Source organism: Solanum stenotomum, chromosome 1, assembly GCF_019186545.1.
Source record: "Solanum stenotomum isolate F172 chromosome 1, ASM1918654v1, whole genome shotgun sequence".
Classification (NCBI taxonomy): Eukaryota; Viridiplantae; Streptophyta; class Magnoliopsida; order Solanales; family Solanaceae; genus Solanum; species Solanum stenotomum.
This window is the reverse complement of record NC_064282.1, coordinates 6,515,457-6,528,731: the sequence shown is the minus strand read 5'-3', so window position 1 is coordinate 6,528,731 and position 13,275 is coordinate 6,515,457. Positions and strand designations below refer to the sequence as shown.

Sequence of the window (13,275 nt, the reverse complement as noted above, 5' to 3'; positions counted from 1 at the left end):
AAAAAAAAAAAAAATTTGACCCCATCCTATTTAACCCTCCGCTCTAATTTTTTTTTTACGTTTTTCTCATTTTATGTTAGATATGTACATACATATATTTAAAAAAAATTCTACTAGTGTACCTAATATAACATAAATAAATAATAATAAAAAAAAATCTTGCGGTAGCATATAAAAAATATTTTCGATATGATTTATCTACACAAAATAAGAATAAAATTTGGAAGCAGAGGGTTAGGTGTGTGGATAGAATTTATTTTTTTTTAAAATAAAATAATATCTAAATTANGGGGGGGGGGGGAGAAGATGAAGTAAACAAATTTTTTAAAAAAAACTGGAAAAATGGCTGGGGGTGTGGGGTGGGGAGGGGAGGGACGGTGAGAGGAAGTGATGGAGTGGGGTAAAAAAAATATTTTACATTTTATTTTACAAAAGAAATATTATTTTTTTGGATAATAATTTTTTAATTTTTACTAATACTAATAATTTATTTAATTTTGTCAAGGTTGAATATTTTGTCCATGTAGAGTGTGATGTGACAATTTTTTTTAAATAAAAAAGAAAGTGTATTACACACCATGATGAGAGTGGTATAAAAAAGAGGAGTGTGTTTCTCAAATTAAAAAGTGATAATTTAGATATGAAACTCAAAAAAATGGTATAGTTTAGGTGTGTTTTTGACAATTATCTCATGATATTAACGAATAATATACTACTCCCTCAATTTTTTTTTATATGTCATCTCTTTCTATAAATAGTTGGTCCATAATATTTGTCATTTCATAAAATCAATGCATAAATTAGCATATTGTTCCTTTTTTACCCTTGTGAGTTATTAGCCTTGAAAATATGCATTTGACCAACTTAGAAAAGTTAAGTAAATGATTCATGTTCATTGGTTGAATTAATTAATTAAAATTAATTAATTTATATTCATTGATTAAAAACTTGAGTTCCAAAAAAATAAATGAAGATAAAAGGGTAAAGTTACATAATTTCTTAATGCAAGTACAAAGTAAAAAAATGACATATAAAAAGGACGAAGGGAGTAATATTAAATAATAAGATGAGTATTTTGTAAAATTATGTGTACATGAAAGTGTTATAAAATAAAAGTAATTAACTAAAGATAATAATAAAAAAGGGAAGGAGAAAAGATATATATCATTTTAGTTCTTAGTATCATCTCATAATGAAGATAGCAAGCGTATATATAGGTCAAAACACGTGGTAAGAAATAGCTTTCACAAGCTATTTACTAGCTTGCACAAGTTGTGCACTAGTTTTCACACTTTTAATATAGCAATTATACACACGGTACACACGCCTCATAATGTCTTGATTGATAAGATGCCTTAATAAAATGTTAACTAAAGAAATTTTGGTGAAAGAAAAAGAGTACAGAGTTAGGGTGTGTTTGGTATGAAAAATGTTTTCCAATTTTCTCATGTTTGGTTGGGTTAAATATTTTGGAAAATGTTTTTCAAATCAACTCATTTTCCTCAAATTTAAGAAAAATGACTTCCCTTCAAAACTTAAGGAAAACATTTTCCAAATCTCTCTTCCAACTTCAAATTAAAATTATTTTTTTGTTGCAAAAATCAATTTATTTTGTCTCTATCCTCAAACCAGCCCCCCAGTCACCCCCCAAATAATAATAATTTTAAAGCTTTGTTTNGGGGGGGGGGGGGGGAAGAAGATGAAGTAAACAAATTTTTAAAAAAAAAAACTGAAAAAATGGCCGGGGGTGTGGGGTGGGGAGGGGAGGGATGGTGAGAGGAAGTGATGGAGTGGGGTAAAAAAAATATTTTACATTTTATTTTATAAAAGAAATATTATTTTTTTGGATAATAATTTTTTAATTTTAACTAATACTAATAATTTATTTAATTTTGTCAAGGTTGAATGTTTTGTCCATGTAGAGTGTGATGTGATAATTTTTTTAAAATAAAAGAGAAAGTGTATTACAATTTACACACACCATGATGGGCGTGTTTCTCAAGCTAAAAAGTGATAGTTTAGATATAAAACTCACACTCGCAATAGTTTAGGTATGAAACTCAAAAAAATGGTATAGTTTAGGTGTGTTTTTGACAATTATCTCATTATATTAACGAATAATATACTACTCCCTCATTTTTTTTATATGTCATCTCTTTCTATAAATAGTTGGTCCATAATATTTGTCATTTCATAAAATTAATGCATAAATTAGCATATTGTTCCTTTTTTACCCTTATGAGTTATTAGCCTTGAAAATATATATTTGACCAACTTAGAAAAGTTAAGTAAATGGTTCATGTTCATTGGTTGGATTAATTAATTAAAATTAATTAATTCATATTCATTGATTGAAAACTTGAGTTCCAAAAAAATAAATGAGGGTAGAAGGGTAAAGTTACATAATTTCTTAATGCAAGTGCAAAGTAAAAAGATGACACCTAAAAAGGATGGAGGGAGTAATATTAAATAATAAGATGAGCAATTTTGTAAAATTATGTGTACATGAAAGCGTTATAAAATAAAAGTAATTAACTAAAGATAATAATAAGAAAGGGAAGGAGAAAAGATATATATCACTTTAGTTCTTAGTATCATCTCATAATGAAGATAGCAAGCCTATATATAGGTCAAAACACGTGGTAAGAAATAGCTTTCACAAGCTATTTACTAGCTTGCACAAGTTGTGCACTAGTTTTCACACTTTTAATATAGCAATTACACAAACGGTACACACGCCTCATAATGGCATTCATAATTCTACAACACTCTCCATTGGAATGTCCATGTCTTGATTGATAATATGCCTTAATAAAATGTTAACTAAAGAAATTTTTGTGAAAGAAAAAGAGTACAGAGTTAATATCTCAAAAGGTCATTCAATTTTGAAAATTTATTTAGTAATGTCATTAAACTTTGATTTATATCAGTAAAATCACTCAACTTATGTTTTTGTATCAATAAAATCACTCAACTAAATTTATTATTCATTTATAAATATATAAAATTATTTTTGTTGATCCACGTGCAATTAGACTCAAATTCATTCTTGTACCCATTAACCCAATTAAAAACCACACACTTCTTCAGCAATAACTAAAACCAAATTCTAATTTGTCCCCTTTTTCCTCTTCCATATTATCTACACGATCTTTTTTCCACTTCAACACAAATTTTCCCCTCTTTTGTTACAAATAAATTCGCACTCACTTTTTATTCAGCTTATGTATTGCCAGCTTAATTATGTAAAAATTTCTGAAATTGGGACTTCTTCAGTAATAACTAAAACTAGACTCAAAATTTACATGGAGATTGCAGGAAGATGAAGAAGTGTTGGGTTTTTTTAATTGGGTCAACGGATAGAATTGTGAATGAATTTGAGTCTAATTGCATGTAAATCAATAAAAATAATTTTATACATTTAATTAATGATAAATTTAGTTGAGTGATTTTATTGATACAAAAACATAAGTTGAGTGATTTTAGTGAAACAAAACAAAGTTTAATGCCTTTGCTAGGTAAATTCACTAAATTGAGTGATCTTTTGAGATATTAACTCAAAGAGTACATATATTTTTAAATACACATTTGCTTGCTGGCTCATTAAAAACTTTGCTAGGAAAATCCTTTGGGACAAAACCTAGGCGAAGAAAAAAAAGAGTACAGTGCGTATTTTAGTCCCCTAATAAAGATCACGATTCAGATGGTGGAGTCTTCACATTCCAATCTTGTGTACCATCTTCTCAAAAGTTGAGAGTAGTAAAGATTTGGTGAATAAATATGTTAGATTATCACTTGAACAGATTTGTTGTACATCAATATCACCATTCTTTTGGAGATCACGTGGGAAGAATAATTTTGGTGAAATATGTTTTGTTCTATCGTTTTTTATGAAGCCTCCTTTTAATTGAGCTATGCATGCATCATTGTCTTCAAAGAGGATTGTGGATACCTTGATATCACACTTTAAGCCATATCTTTCTTTGATGAAATGTATCACTGATCTCAACCATACACATTCTCTACTTGCTTCATGAATAGCTATTATCTCAACATGATTTGAAGAAGTAGCGACAATAGACTACTTCGTAGATCGCCATGATATAGCAGTACCTTCGTATGTGAACAGACAGCTTGTTTGAGATCGAGCTTTATGTGGGTCAGATAAATGACCAACATCTGCATGACCAACAAGATCTGCATTATCTTTGTTAGCATAAAACAGACTCATAATACGAGTCCCCTTTAGATATCGTAATATATGTTTTACTCCATTCCAATGTCTTCGTATAGGGGAAGAACTATATCTTGCTAACAAATTAACAAAAATGTTATGTCAGGTCTCGTAGCATTAGCAAGATACGTTAGTGCACTAATTGCACTTAGATATGGTACTTCAGGACCAAGAGGTTTCTCATTCTCTTCTTGAGGTCGAAACGGATCTTTACTAACTTCAAGTGATCGTACAATCATTGGAGTACTTAATGGATGTACTTTGTCCATGTAAAATCGTTTCAAAATTTTCTCAGTATTGGCAGATTGATGGATGAAGACCTTGTCTGCTAAATGTTCAATTTGCAGACCAAGGCAAAGTTTTGTCTTTCCAAGGTCCTTCATCTCTAATTCTTTCTTTAGATATTCAATTGTCTTTTGGACATCTTCTGGAATTCAATGAGATTAATGTCCTCAACATAAGCAATACGAATAACAAATCCTAATGTTATTTTCTTAAGAAAAATACAAGGACAAATTGCATTATTTATATAACCTTCTATTATCTAATGTGGAAATTTTTATTTAAAGCAAAGTATAACTACGCAAAGAAACATTTTGATGAAATGTCGTTACTCTAAGAATGTTCTTTTAGTCCAATTTATTTAAGGTTTACGGTTGATGTAAAACGTAAATAATGATTTAATAAAATTTATATTTTCATTTTAATCCCGGCAACTTTTTTTATCATAAGAAATTTTGAACAATACGTAAAACATTCTCTAGAGTCCGTTTAATTTATTTTATTTTAAAAAAAAAATATTGTTTTATTTTTGTTAAGTTTTAAAATAATAATTTATTTAAATTAAAAATTGCTAGATTTAGAGAGAACTAAGATATGCAAAACCAAAACGTATTCTTTTTTTAAAAGAAAATGCAAGTTCAGTTTGAACAGTTAAATATGTAATTTTGATTTTTAATAGAATCAAAAGGATCATTATTTGATTAAGATGAAGATACAAAATAGTAATGTTTATTGAGTTAAAATAAGATTAATCTTATGCCTCACCACCAGTTATCATTTTATTGGTTTCTCAGGCAAATTGGTATGTGTGTTTGATATGAAATAAAATGTTTATAGAATATTACTCCCTCCATTTCACAAAGAATAACCTCCTTTCCTTTTTAGTCAGTTTCAAAAAAATGACCTCTTTCCTTTTTTGATAACATTTTACTCTTTACTTTCCACGTGGCATGTTTAAGACCACAAGATTAAGGGCAATTTTGTACGTTTGACATAACTTTAATTTAGGACCACAAAATTCAAAAGTCTTCTTTAATTTCTTAAACTTCGTGTCAAGTCAAACCAGACCAATCTTTTTGAAACGGAGGGAGTACTTATTTTTTCAAAAATATTTTTATTTTTTGATATTTGCTTGGAAAATGAAAAATACTTATTAAAGATTGACAAGACATGGGGCCATTTCTGTACAGAAATTGTCAGAAACACTTGCAACTAAGCTATAATGCACATGTCCACGAACAGACGGATTGAGACATAATATAACGAACCCAAACCTGTTTTTATCCGCACAAATTTAGATAAGTTGGATTATACTAACTTATTTTAAGTTTGATTGAATCCACTCATTTGTCACCTCAAACTGAGAGTGAAAAGCACCTCATTAAACAATTTATTCAAATTAATACAAAGAAGAACCTCCTGAAAATGATGTCAATCATAATTCATAAAAATGCAAGTTCAGTATCAAGTAAACAAAAAAACAAATTGGAGGGTGGTAAAACACAACTCCTACATCTTATTTCTACCTTATCACTCCACTCTTTATTCATGTACAATTTCTTTCTTTTCCTTGTTTTTTTCTTTTCTGGATTCATTTGAGTGCACTCTTGGCACATAATGTGTGTTCAGTTCAACTTATAGCTTACAAACTAGTAAAAGCCACGAAAAGTGACCACCTAAAAATTTGGTACCTAGTTGTTCTGTGTCTTGTTGAGTTAATTCACAGGCGCAAATTGTTGATCAATCAGTTGTTGAGCCCCTTCAACGATCCTCTTTATCACTTCACCTGCGGGTAGAATTTCCTTGATAAGACCGATGCTCTCACCAGCATACATCGCCATGCTTTCTATATCGCCAGTAGTTGTGGCATTTGGTACAGTACCAGCAAAACGACGAACCTCTCTTTCCTGTTAAATGAAACTAATTACTACTACATTCTTAAGAACTAGGTACAGATAGAAGAATTTCACTCATGTTTACGGTTCACATACTTCTCCCACAACGAGATTAAATGCATAGGATCAAGTATCAAATGATAAGACGAGCTGGTATCAGTGTCAAATAGAAAACTAACAAGTTAACAACATAAAAGGTTGATCACAGAATGAAGAGTCATATTTAGGATAGGAACATTTTCAAGATTGCGTTAGGAAGAATGTAATCTAGGATACTCACCCTGCCATGTATGATTGTGCGGCCAATGACAGGTTGATTTGACTCATTCTCATGACTTGGGAGCGCCTTCCATTCCATGAAGAAGGGGGTTGCCAGAACACGTTGTGGTGCCCCTGGCCACCTTGCACGGCCAAATATGTCTGTGTACTCTGTTTGATCAAATTCAATCAGCTTCTTCTTGTACGTTGGGTGAGCATAGCTTTCCTCTGTTGCAAGAAACCTGAAAAGGTATAAGCTATTGAAAACTTGGCAACTGGTTTTCGTATAAACAAGGACATGAATAGTTTTTATGTGAGGAAAGTTCCTAAATATTCCTAGCTGATGTGCTGAAACATCTATTATCATAGGATATTTCAGCATCTTGTGGCATTTATTTCATCATTCCATCTGTACTGTCAAGACCAAAACATTTTAGAAATCAGAATAGGATTGTGTCTAGAACTTTTTCAATTTTTAAATTCTTGATGCCTCATACATGTGAATGTACAACAAAAATAATCTATTGAAAAAATAAGAGTCCGCATTGACCAACGACATCAATCCTACAATGATGTATATATCCCCTAAAAATGCACATAAGAAACTATCTAAGCAAGAGGGCATAGTAAACTGCAATTTATAAGTGAGACCTAACTTCTAAACAGCAATGGCCCAGCATGATTAACAGGATATAAGCCGGAGAGGAAGCAGGTACTGATAATAGATTAAACACCTTTAAAATGTTAGAACTAAAAGATCCATACCTGGTACCTAATGAAACACCCTGTGCACCAAGGGCCAGAGCAGCAACATAACCACGCTCATCCACTATTCCTCCAGCAGCAATTACTGCAATGTCACGACCACGAACAAGATCGACTACTCTAGGCAATAAGGTGATTAAACCATCCTAAAAGGAAATCAACCAAGTAGGTCATATATTATTCGATAAGTAATTTCACAAAAAAGTGATGATGAGATTGACTTCAACAGAAACAATGAGGATTTGAGGGGAAGAGGGGGGAGGGGGAAGTGCTTGAAGTGAAATATTCTCAAGGAAGAACAAATATTGTTAACTTGATGAAAAAACTAAAGCACATCATGAAAATGATCACCATTATACCTGGCCAATTACATGGCCTCCTGCTTCCCGACCTTGGACAATAATTGCATCTACACCAGCATCAGCAGCTTTCTTTGCTTCTTCATAGCTGCCAATCTTAAAAAACAACACGTGTGCTTTATAAGCTACATTTCAGGAAAAAGTAGGTGAAGGTAAGTTATCTATTCTTTCACAAATGTACTCTACAGCAATAAGCAGAAGCCACCTAACTTGAAGAGGCAACCGCAATCATGCTACAGGATAAGAGGGAAGCTAAGAATAGAATACTTCAAAATATATCACTAGACATATAACAACTATGTCTCGGTCCAAAACAAGTCGGAATCGGCTATATGAGTAATTAGGAACTCTTAAACCTTAAACTTAACTTGCAAGAAAGAACTAACTCATATAAAAAGCAAAAAAAAAGGATTATCTACTATTAATTGGTATTCTTACATAATTCAAAAACCAAAATACTGGGGGAAAAAGGGCTACTGCAGTACATAAAATAAGGATGAATATAATTGATTTGAACTTCTTTTGGTTCTTTGCTCATGTCTAAGAATGTGTATCATTCGGGTGAAGAGTTACATTCGTTGATGAGCGACATATCAACTAGAACAAGCAGAACAAAGGCTCCTAAGCTGCATAGAGCAATTCAAAGTGAACCCCACACTAGCCCAGTTAATTAAATGCACAAAAGGATCTAACATCATGTAATGCCAAAAATTAATGATAGGGAGAAAGGCAAGTTTTGTGATATTCAATGACAAATAGTGAATTTTTGAAAATGTGAAAAGAGTTGTGTTGAAAACTTACTTGTGGTACAACTTTGACCCCAGCTTTATGAGCTTCAAGAACCAACTCCTTTGAACATTCACCCCAATAAAGCTGCAATACTGCAACCTTCTCATCCAATATAGCTTTTACATTTTCCTTGTGAGGAAATGCAAGAACAACACCTATCCCAAATGGTTTGTTAGTTAAGGTTCTAGTCTTTCTTATGAGGTCTCTCACATAATCAGGATCTTCCTGCCACACACAAAAAATTACACTGTTAGACTCCACTGCCCTTCTAGAGGACTATCAGTGGCGAAGCCAGGAATTTCACGGAGGGTGTCCATTGAAAAAAAATAAAAATGGTTGCTAGTGAGATTCAAACACGTGGGCATCCCACGAAAAGTGAAAAAATACTAGTGAGATATGAACACGTGGGCACCCTAAGCACTGGCTCTTTCAAGGCGTCTAAAACAACTAGGCTACAACACCTTGTTTTGTCAAGGGTGTCTAGATTCTAGAATATGTTATTTAATCACTTCATATATCATTTTATATATATGGTATTATTTTCCAACGAAGGGTGTCCAATTGCACACCCAAACTATAGCATAGCTACGCCCCTGAGGACTATAGTTTCAGCAGCGCGTTTTACTATAATGGACACTTCCATCATGCTATGAGCAAACAATTCCGAGTCTAACCAAAGATTGATTAAAAGACAAGATAGCCATTGACTGAACAGGGTTGACCTGTAAAAACAAGTTCACTACACAACTTATTCTTGTGCTTATATTTCTTTAATTTGGGGGCTGGTAAGAAGAGGGGATTAAAATTAAGCTCTCAACTTTTCTGTAAAATAGGAATATAGCTAGTAAGAAAAACATAAAACAATCTGAAATTTCGGTACATTTGAAGGGTTTTATTACGACACCGTAGACAAATCTCACATCAATAAATCAAGATGATCACACCCTAATGATGCATTTTAAAGCGAAGCAGACAATATTACTAGTAAGCCGATTAATGGGAGAAGAAACATACCCAATCAGGAACTCTGAGAAAACCAAGAGCACCAGCATTAGCAACAGCAGCAACAAGCTGTGGACTTGAGATATCAGGTCCCAAGGGTGCTTGAACAATCCCATACTCAAAACCCAAAATTCCTCTCCAACCCATGTCTTGCCCAAAAACTATTCAATGTTTCTGGCATCCAGTATTGGACATGCTTTTATAGTAGACAAACGGCTTCTGTCATGTGCATTTTTTTTTATATATAGAATACGGTAAAAAGTTGTGAAATATGCGTAAGCCACTACGTCGGTCTAACAAAGGAGGAGTGTCTGTCAACATTTGGAAAATGATTGAGCTGACTCAGATTCAATGTTTTCTGAAAAAGAAGATGAAATGTTGATCCATAAAATATTAGCATACCAGAAATTCGGATCCTCTGCACTTTTGTTCTTTTGTTTTATGTTGATATGAGTATAAATTTTTGTCGTCCCAATAAATAATTCTCTATTTCAATTTACCTGGTGCTACGTTTATTTTTAGTCAATTCAGAAAAAAATTACATTATTTAAACATAGAAAAATCGCACTCCCTCCATTTCACAAAGAATGATCTGGTTTAATTTGGCACGGAAAGACTTTTGAATCTTGTGGTCCTAAATTAAAGTTATGTCAAATGTACAAAATTGCCCTTAATCTTGTGGTCTTAAACATGCCACGTGGAAAGCAAAGAGTAAAATGTTACCAAAAAAGGAAAGAGGTCAATTCTTTTTTAAACTGACTAAAAAGGAAAGGAGGTCATTCTTTGTGAAACGGAGAGAGTATATAATAACAAACTATTAATTCAAATTAAATGTCATAACCACAGTTTGATTTAATATTACCCCGTAGCAAACTGTTGTTATTTCGCCTTTCTCCCCAGTGAATCTCGCTCGTCACTCGCGGCAGTCTCTCTCTCGCCTCTCTTGCTTTTATACAAACAAAAATATATAAAATGCGTTTATTTTTGTATAAAGTTAGAGAAAATTGCATATATACATATATTTTTGTTCCCCTCTCCCAGATCTCGCTCGCCACTCTCCCAAATCTTGCTCGTCAGTCTCTCCCCGCCTCTCTCGCTTTATATAAACAGAAATGTATAAATTGTGTTTCTGTTTGTATAATGCGAGAGAAAATTGTATATACACATGCAAATACATATATCTTCATTTGATACACTTATAATTATACAATACAAAAATTTTCCTACACAGTTCTCTTTTGTCTTTCTCTCTTTCTCGCTTTATACAAACACATATTATACNTTGAAGGGTTTTATTACGACACCGTAGACAAATCTCACATGAATAAATCAAGATGCTCACACCCTAGTGATGCATTTTAAAGCCAAGCAGACAATATTACTAGTAAGCCGATTAATGGGAGTAGAAACATACCCAATCAGGAACTCTGAGAAAACCAAGAGCACCAGCATTAGCAACAGCAGCAACAAGCTGTGGACTTGAGATATCAGGTCCCAAGGGTGCTTGAACAATCCCATACTCAAAACCCAAAATTCCTCTCCAACCCATGTCTTGCCCAAAAACTATTCAATGTTTCTGGCATCCAGTATTGGACATGCTTTTATAGTAGACAAACGGCTTCTGTCATGTGCATTTTTTTTTATATATAGAATACGGTAAAAAGTTGTGAAATATGCGTAAGCCACTACGTCGGTCTAACAAAGGAGGAGTGTCTGTCAACATTTGGAAAATGATTGAGCTGACTCAGATTCAATGTTTTCTGAAAAAGAAGATGAAATGTTGATCCATAAAATATTAGCATACCAGAAATTCGGATCCTCTGCACTTTTGTTCTTTTGTTTTATGTTGATATGAGTATAAATTTTTGTCGTCCCAATAAATATTTCTCTATTTCAATTTACCTGTGCTACTTTTATTTTTAGTCAATTCAGAAAAAATTACATTATTTAAACATGAAAAAATTATACTCTCCATTTCACAAAGAATGACCTGTTTTGACTTGGCACGGAGTTTAAATAAATAAAGAAGACTTTTGAATCTTGTGGTTCTAAATTAAAGTTATGTCAAATGTACAAAATTGTCCTTAATCTTGTGGTCTTAATCATGCCACGTGTAAAGCAAAAAGTAAAATGTTACCAAAAAAGGAAAGAGGTCATTTTTTTTTTAAAACTGACTAAAAAGAAAAGGAGGTCATTCTTTATTAAACGGAGAGAGTATATAATAACAAACTATTAATTCAAATTAAATGTCATAACCACAGTTTGATTTAATTGTACCCCGTAGCAAACTGTTGTTATTTCGCCTCTCTCCCCGGTGAATCTCGCTCGCCACTCGCGGCAGTCTCTCCCTCGCCTCTCTCGCTTTTATACAAACAAAAATATATAAAATGCATTTGTTTATTTATAAAGCGAGAGAAAATTATATATATACATATATTTTTGTTTCCTCTCTCCCAGATCTTGCTCGTCAGTCTCTCCCCGCCTCTCTCGCTTTATACAAATAGAAATGTATAAATTGTGTTTCTGTTTGTATAATGCGAGAGGAAATTGTATATACACATGCAAATACATATATTTTCGTTTGATACACTTATAATTATAAATACAAATATTCTCCTGCCCAGTTCTCTTTTGCCTTTTTCTCTTTCTTGCTTTATACAAACACATATTATACAATTGATCCTTTTGTATATATATACCGAAACAGATTATACAATTACTTCTTTTATATATATGTATAGTGAAATAGACAACTTCTTTTGTATATATGTATAGTGAAATAGCCATAGCAAACATAAAGTTTGTTATGAAGCGCAATTATTTAAATTATAGTTATAGCATACAAATATGATTTTGTATTTGCTTTATGTGAAAGTTGTTTTAAACATTGAATGACACTATTAATATTTTTAACTATTAAACACTTAACTTATAATTTCAAATTTATATATATATATTAATTTGTGAAAATAGGCATCTTGTAAATACTCAAAACTAAATTACAACATTAGTCGAAGTAGGTGTCTATGATTTGTCACATTTATAAATGGGTAAAGGGCCCTTTTCGGCCCAAATGAACTTGGTTCTCCTTGGGCGATTAAGTTGGGCCTTTATTACGTCTTACGTTTTCCGTAAATAATCTTGACCCATTAATGAAGTAATTAATTGGGCCGTTAACCCAAATTCATTGGGCTTTTCTTCGCACAATTGGTATGGGCTCCTTGGGCCAAATAGTTGGGCCTTAATTACGTTTGTTGACCAGGAACACATACACAGCTAACTATTGTTATCTTCTTCTACTTTTTCCAATGGTCTTCTATACTCTTTTTTATTATTTTTTTGTTATCTATTTTTTTTTAAAAAATATTACTTCTCTCATCCCATTTATTAGACAAGTTAATTAAAATTTTATCATTGTATATAGCCTAAGTATTTTTCTTGTTAAAGAGGCTATATAATTATTTCTTTTTTTCTCCGGTTATGTGAAGTTAGGTTGATGCTGATCAATGATCATCTACTTCACCTTTATATTTTTAAATCTTTATATCTTCAATTTTTTTTATTGAAAATGAAATAAAAGCACAACAATATTTCATGTAACTTACTGAAATATTAATTGATCAAAATCATAAAAGTAGTAATAAAAACATGACGGCAAAGCGAATACGATTCTTGATAAAATTAAAATTCA

The 13,275-nt window shown here is 32.0% G+C and overlaps 1 protein-coding gene across 2 annotated transcripts; it reads right to left on the bottom strand.

Annotated features, from left to right (window-relative positions):
* Positions 1-5,942: 5,942 nt before the first annotated feature.
* Positions 5,943-11,175, bottom strand: LOC125848535 (uncharacterized). Of its 2 annotated transcripts, none has more exons than XM_049528418.1 (6): positions 10,999-11,175; positions 8,595-8,807; positions 7,794-7,889; positions 7,435-7,580; positions 6,692-6,911; positions 5,943-6,423 (listed from the first exon to the last, which is right to left on the bottom strand). In XM_049528418.1, the coding sequence occupies exons 1-6, from the start codon at positions 11,131-11,133 to the stop codon at positions 6,232-6,234; spliced, it is 1,002 nt and encodes a 333-aa protein (XP_049384375.1). In that variant the 5' UTR covers positions 11,134-11,175; the 3' UTR covers positions 5,943-6,231. The 2 variants fall into 2 exon arrangements, with proteins under 2 accessions (XP_049384375.1, XP_049384383.1); XM_049528426.1 differs by lacking the exon at positions 10,999-11,175 and adding an exon at positions 9,597-9,824.
* Positions 11,176-13,275: the final 2,100 nt, after the last annotated feature.

What these genes read in the sequence shown, in the direction of transcription:
- LOC125848535 (XM_049528418.1), bottom strand. Translation starts at nt 11,133, where the DNA reads ATGGGTTGGAGAGGAATTTTGGGTTTTGAGTATGGGATTGTTCAAGCA. An exon ending in TTCTCAGAGTTCCTGATTGG is followed by an intron (nt 8,808 to 10,998) that starts GTATGTTTCTAC and finishes TGTGTGTGGCAG; the next exon opens with GAAGATCCTGATTATGTGAG. An exon ending in GGTGTTTCATTAGGTACCAG is followed by an intron (nt 6,912 to 7,434) that starts GTATGGATCTTT and finishes ATACCTTTTCAG; the next exon opens with GTTTCTTGCAACAGAGGAAA.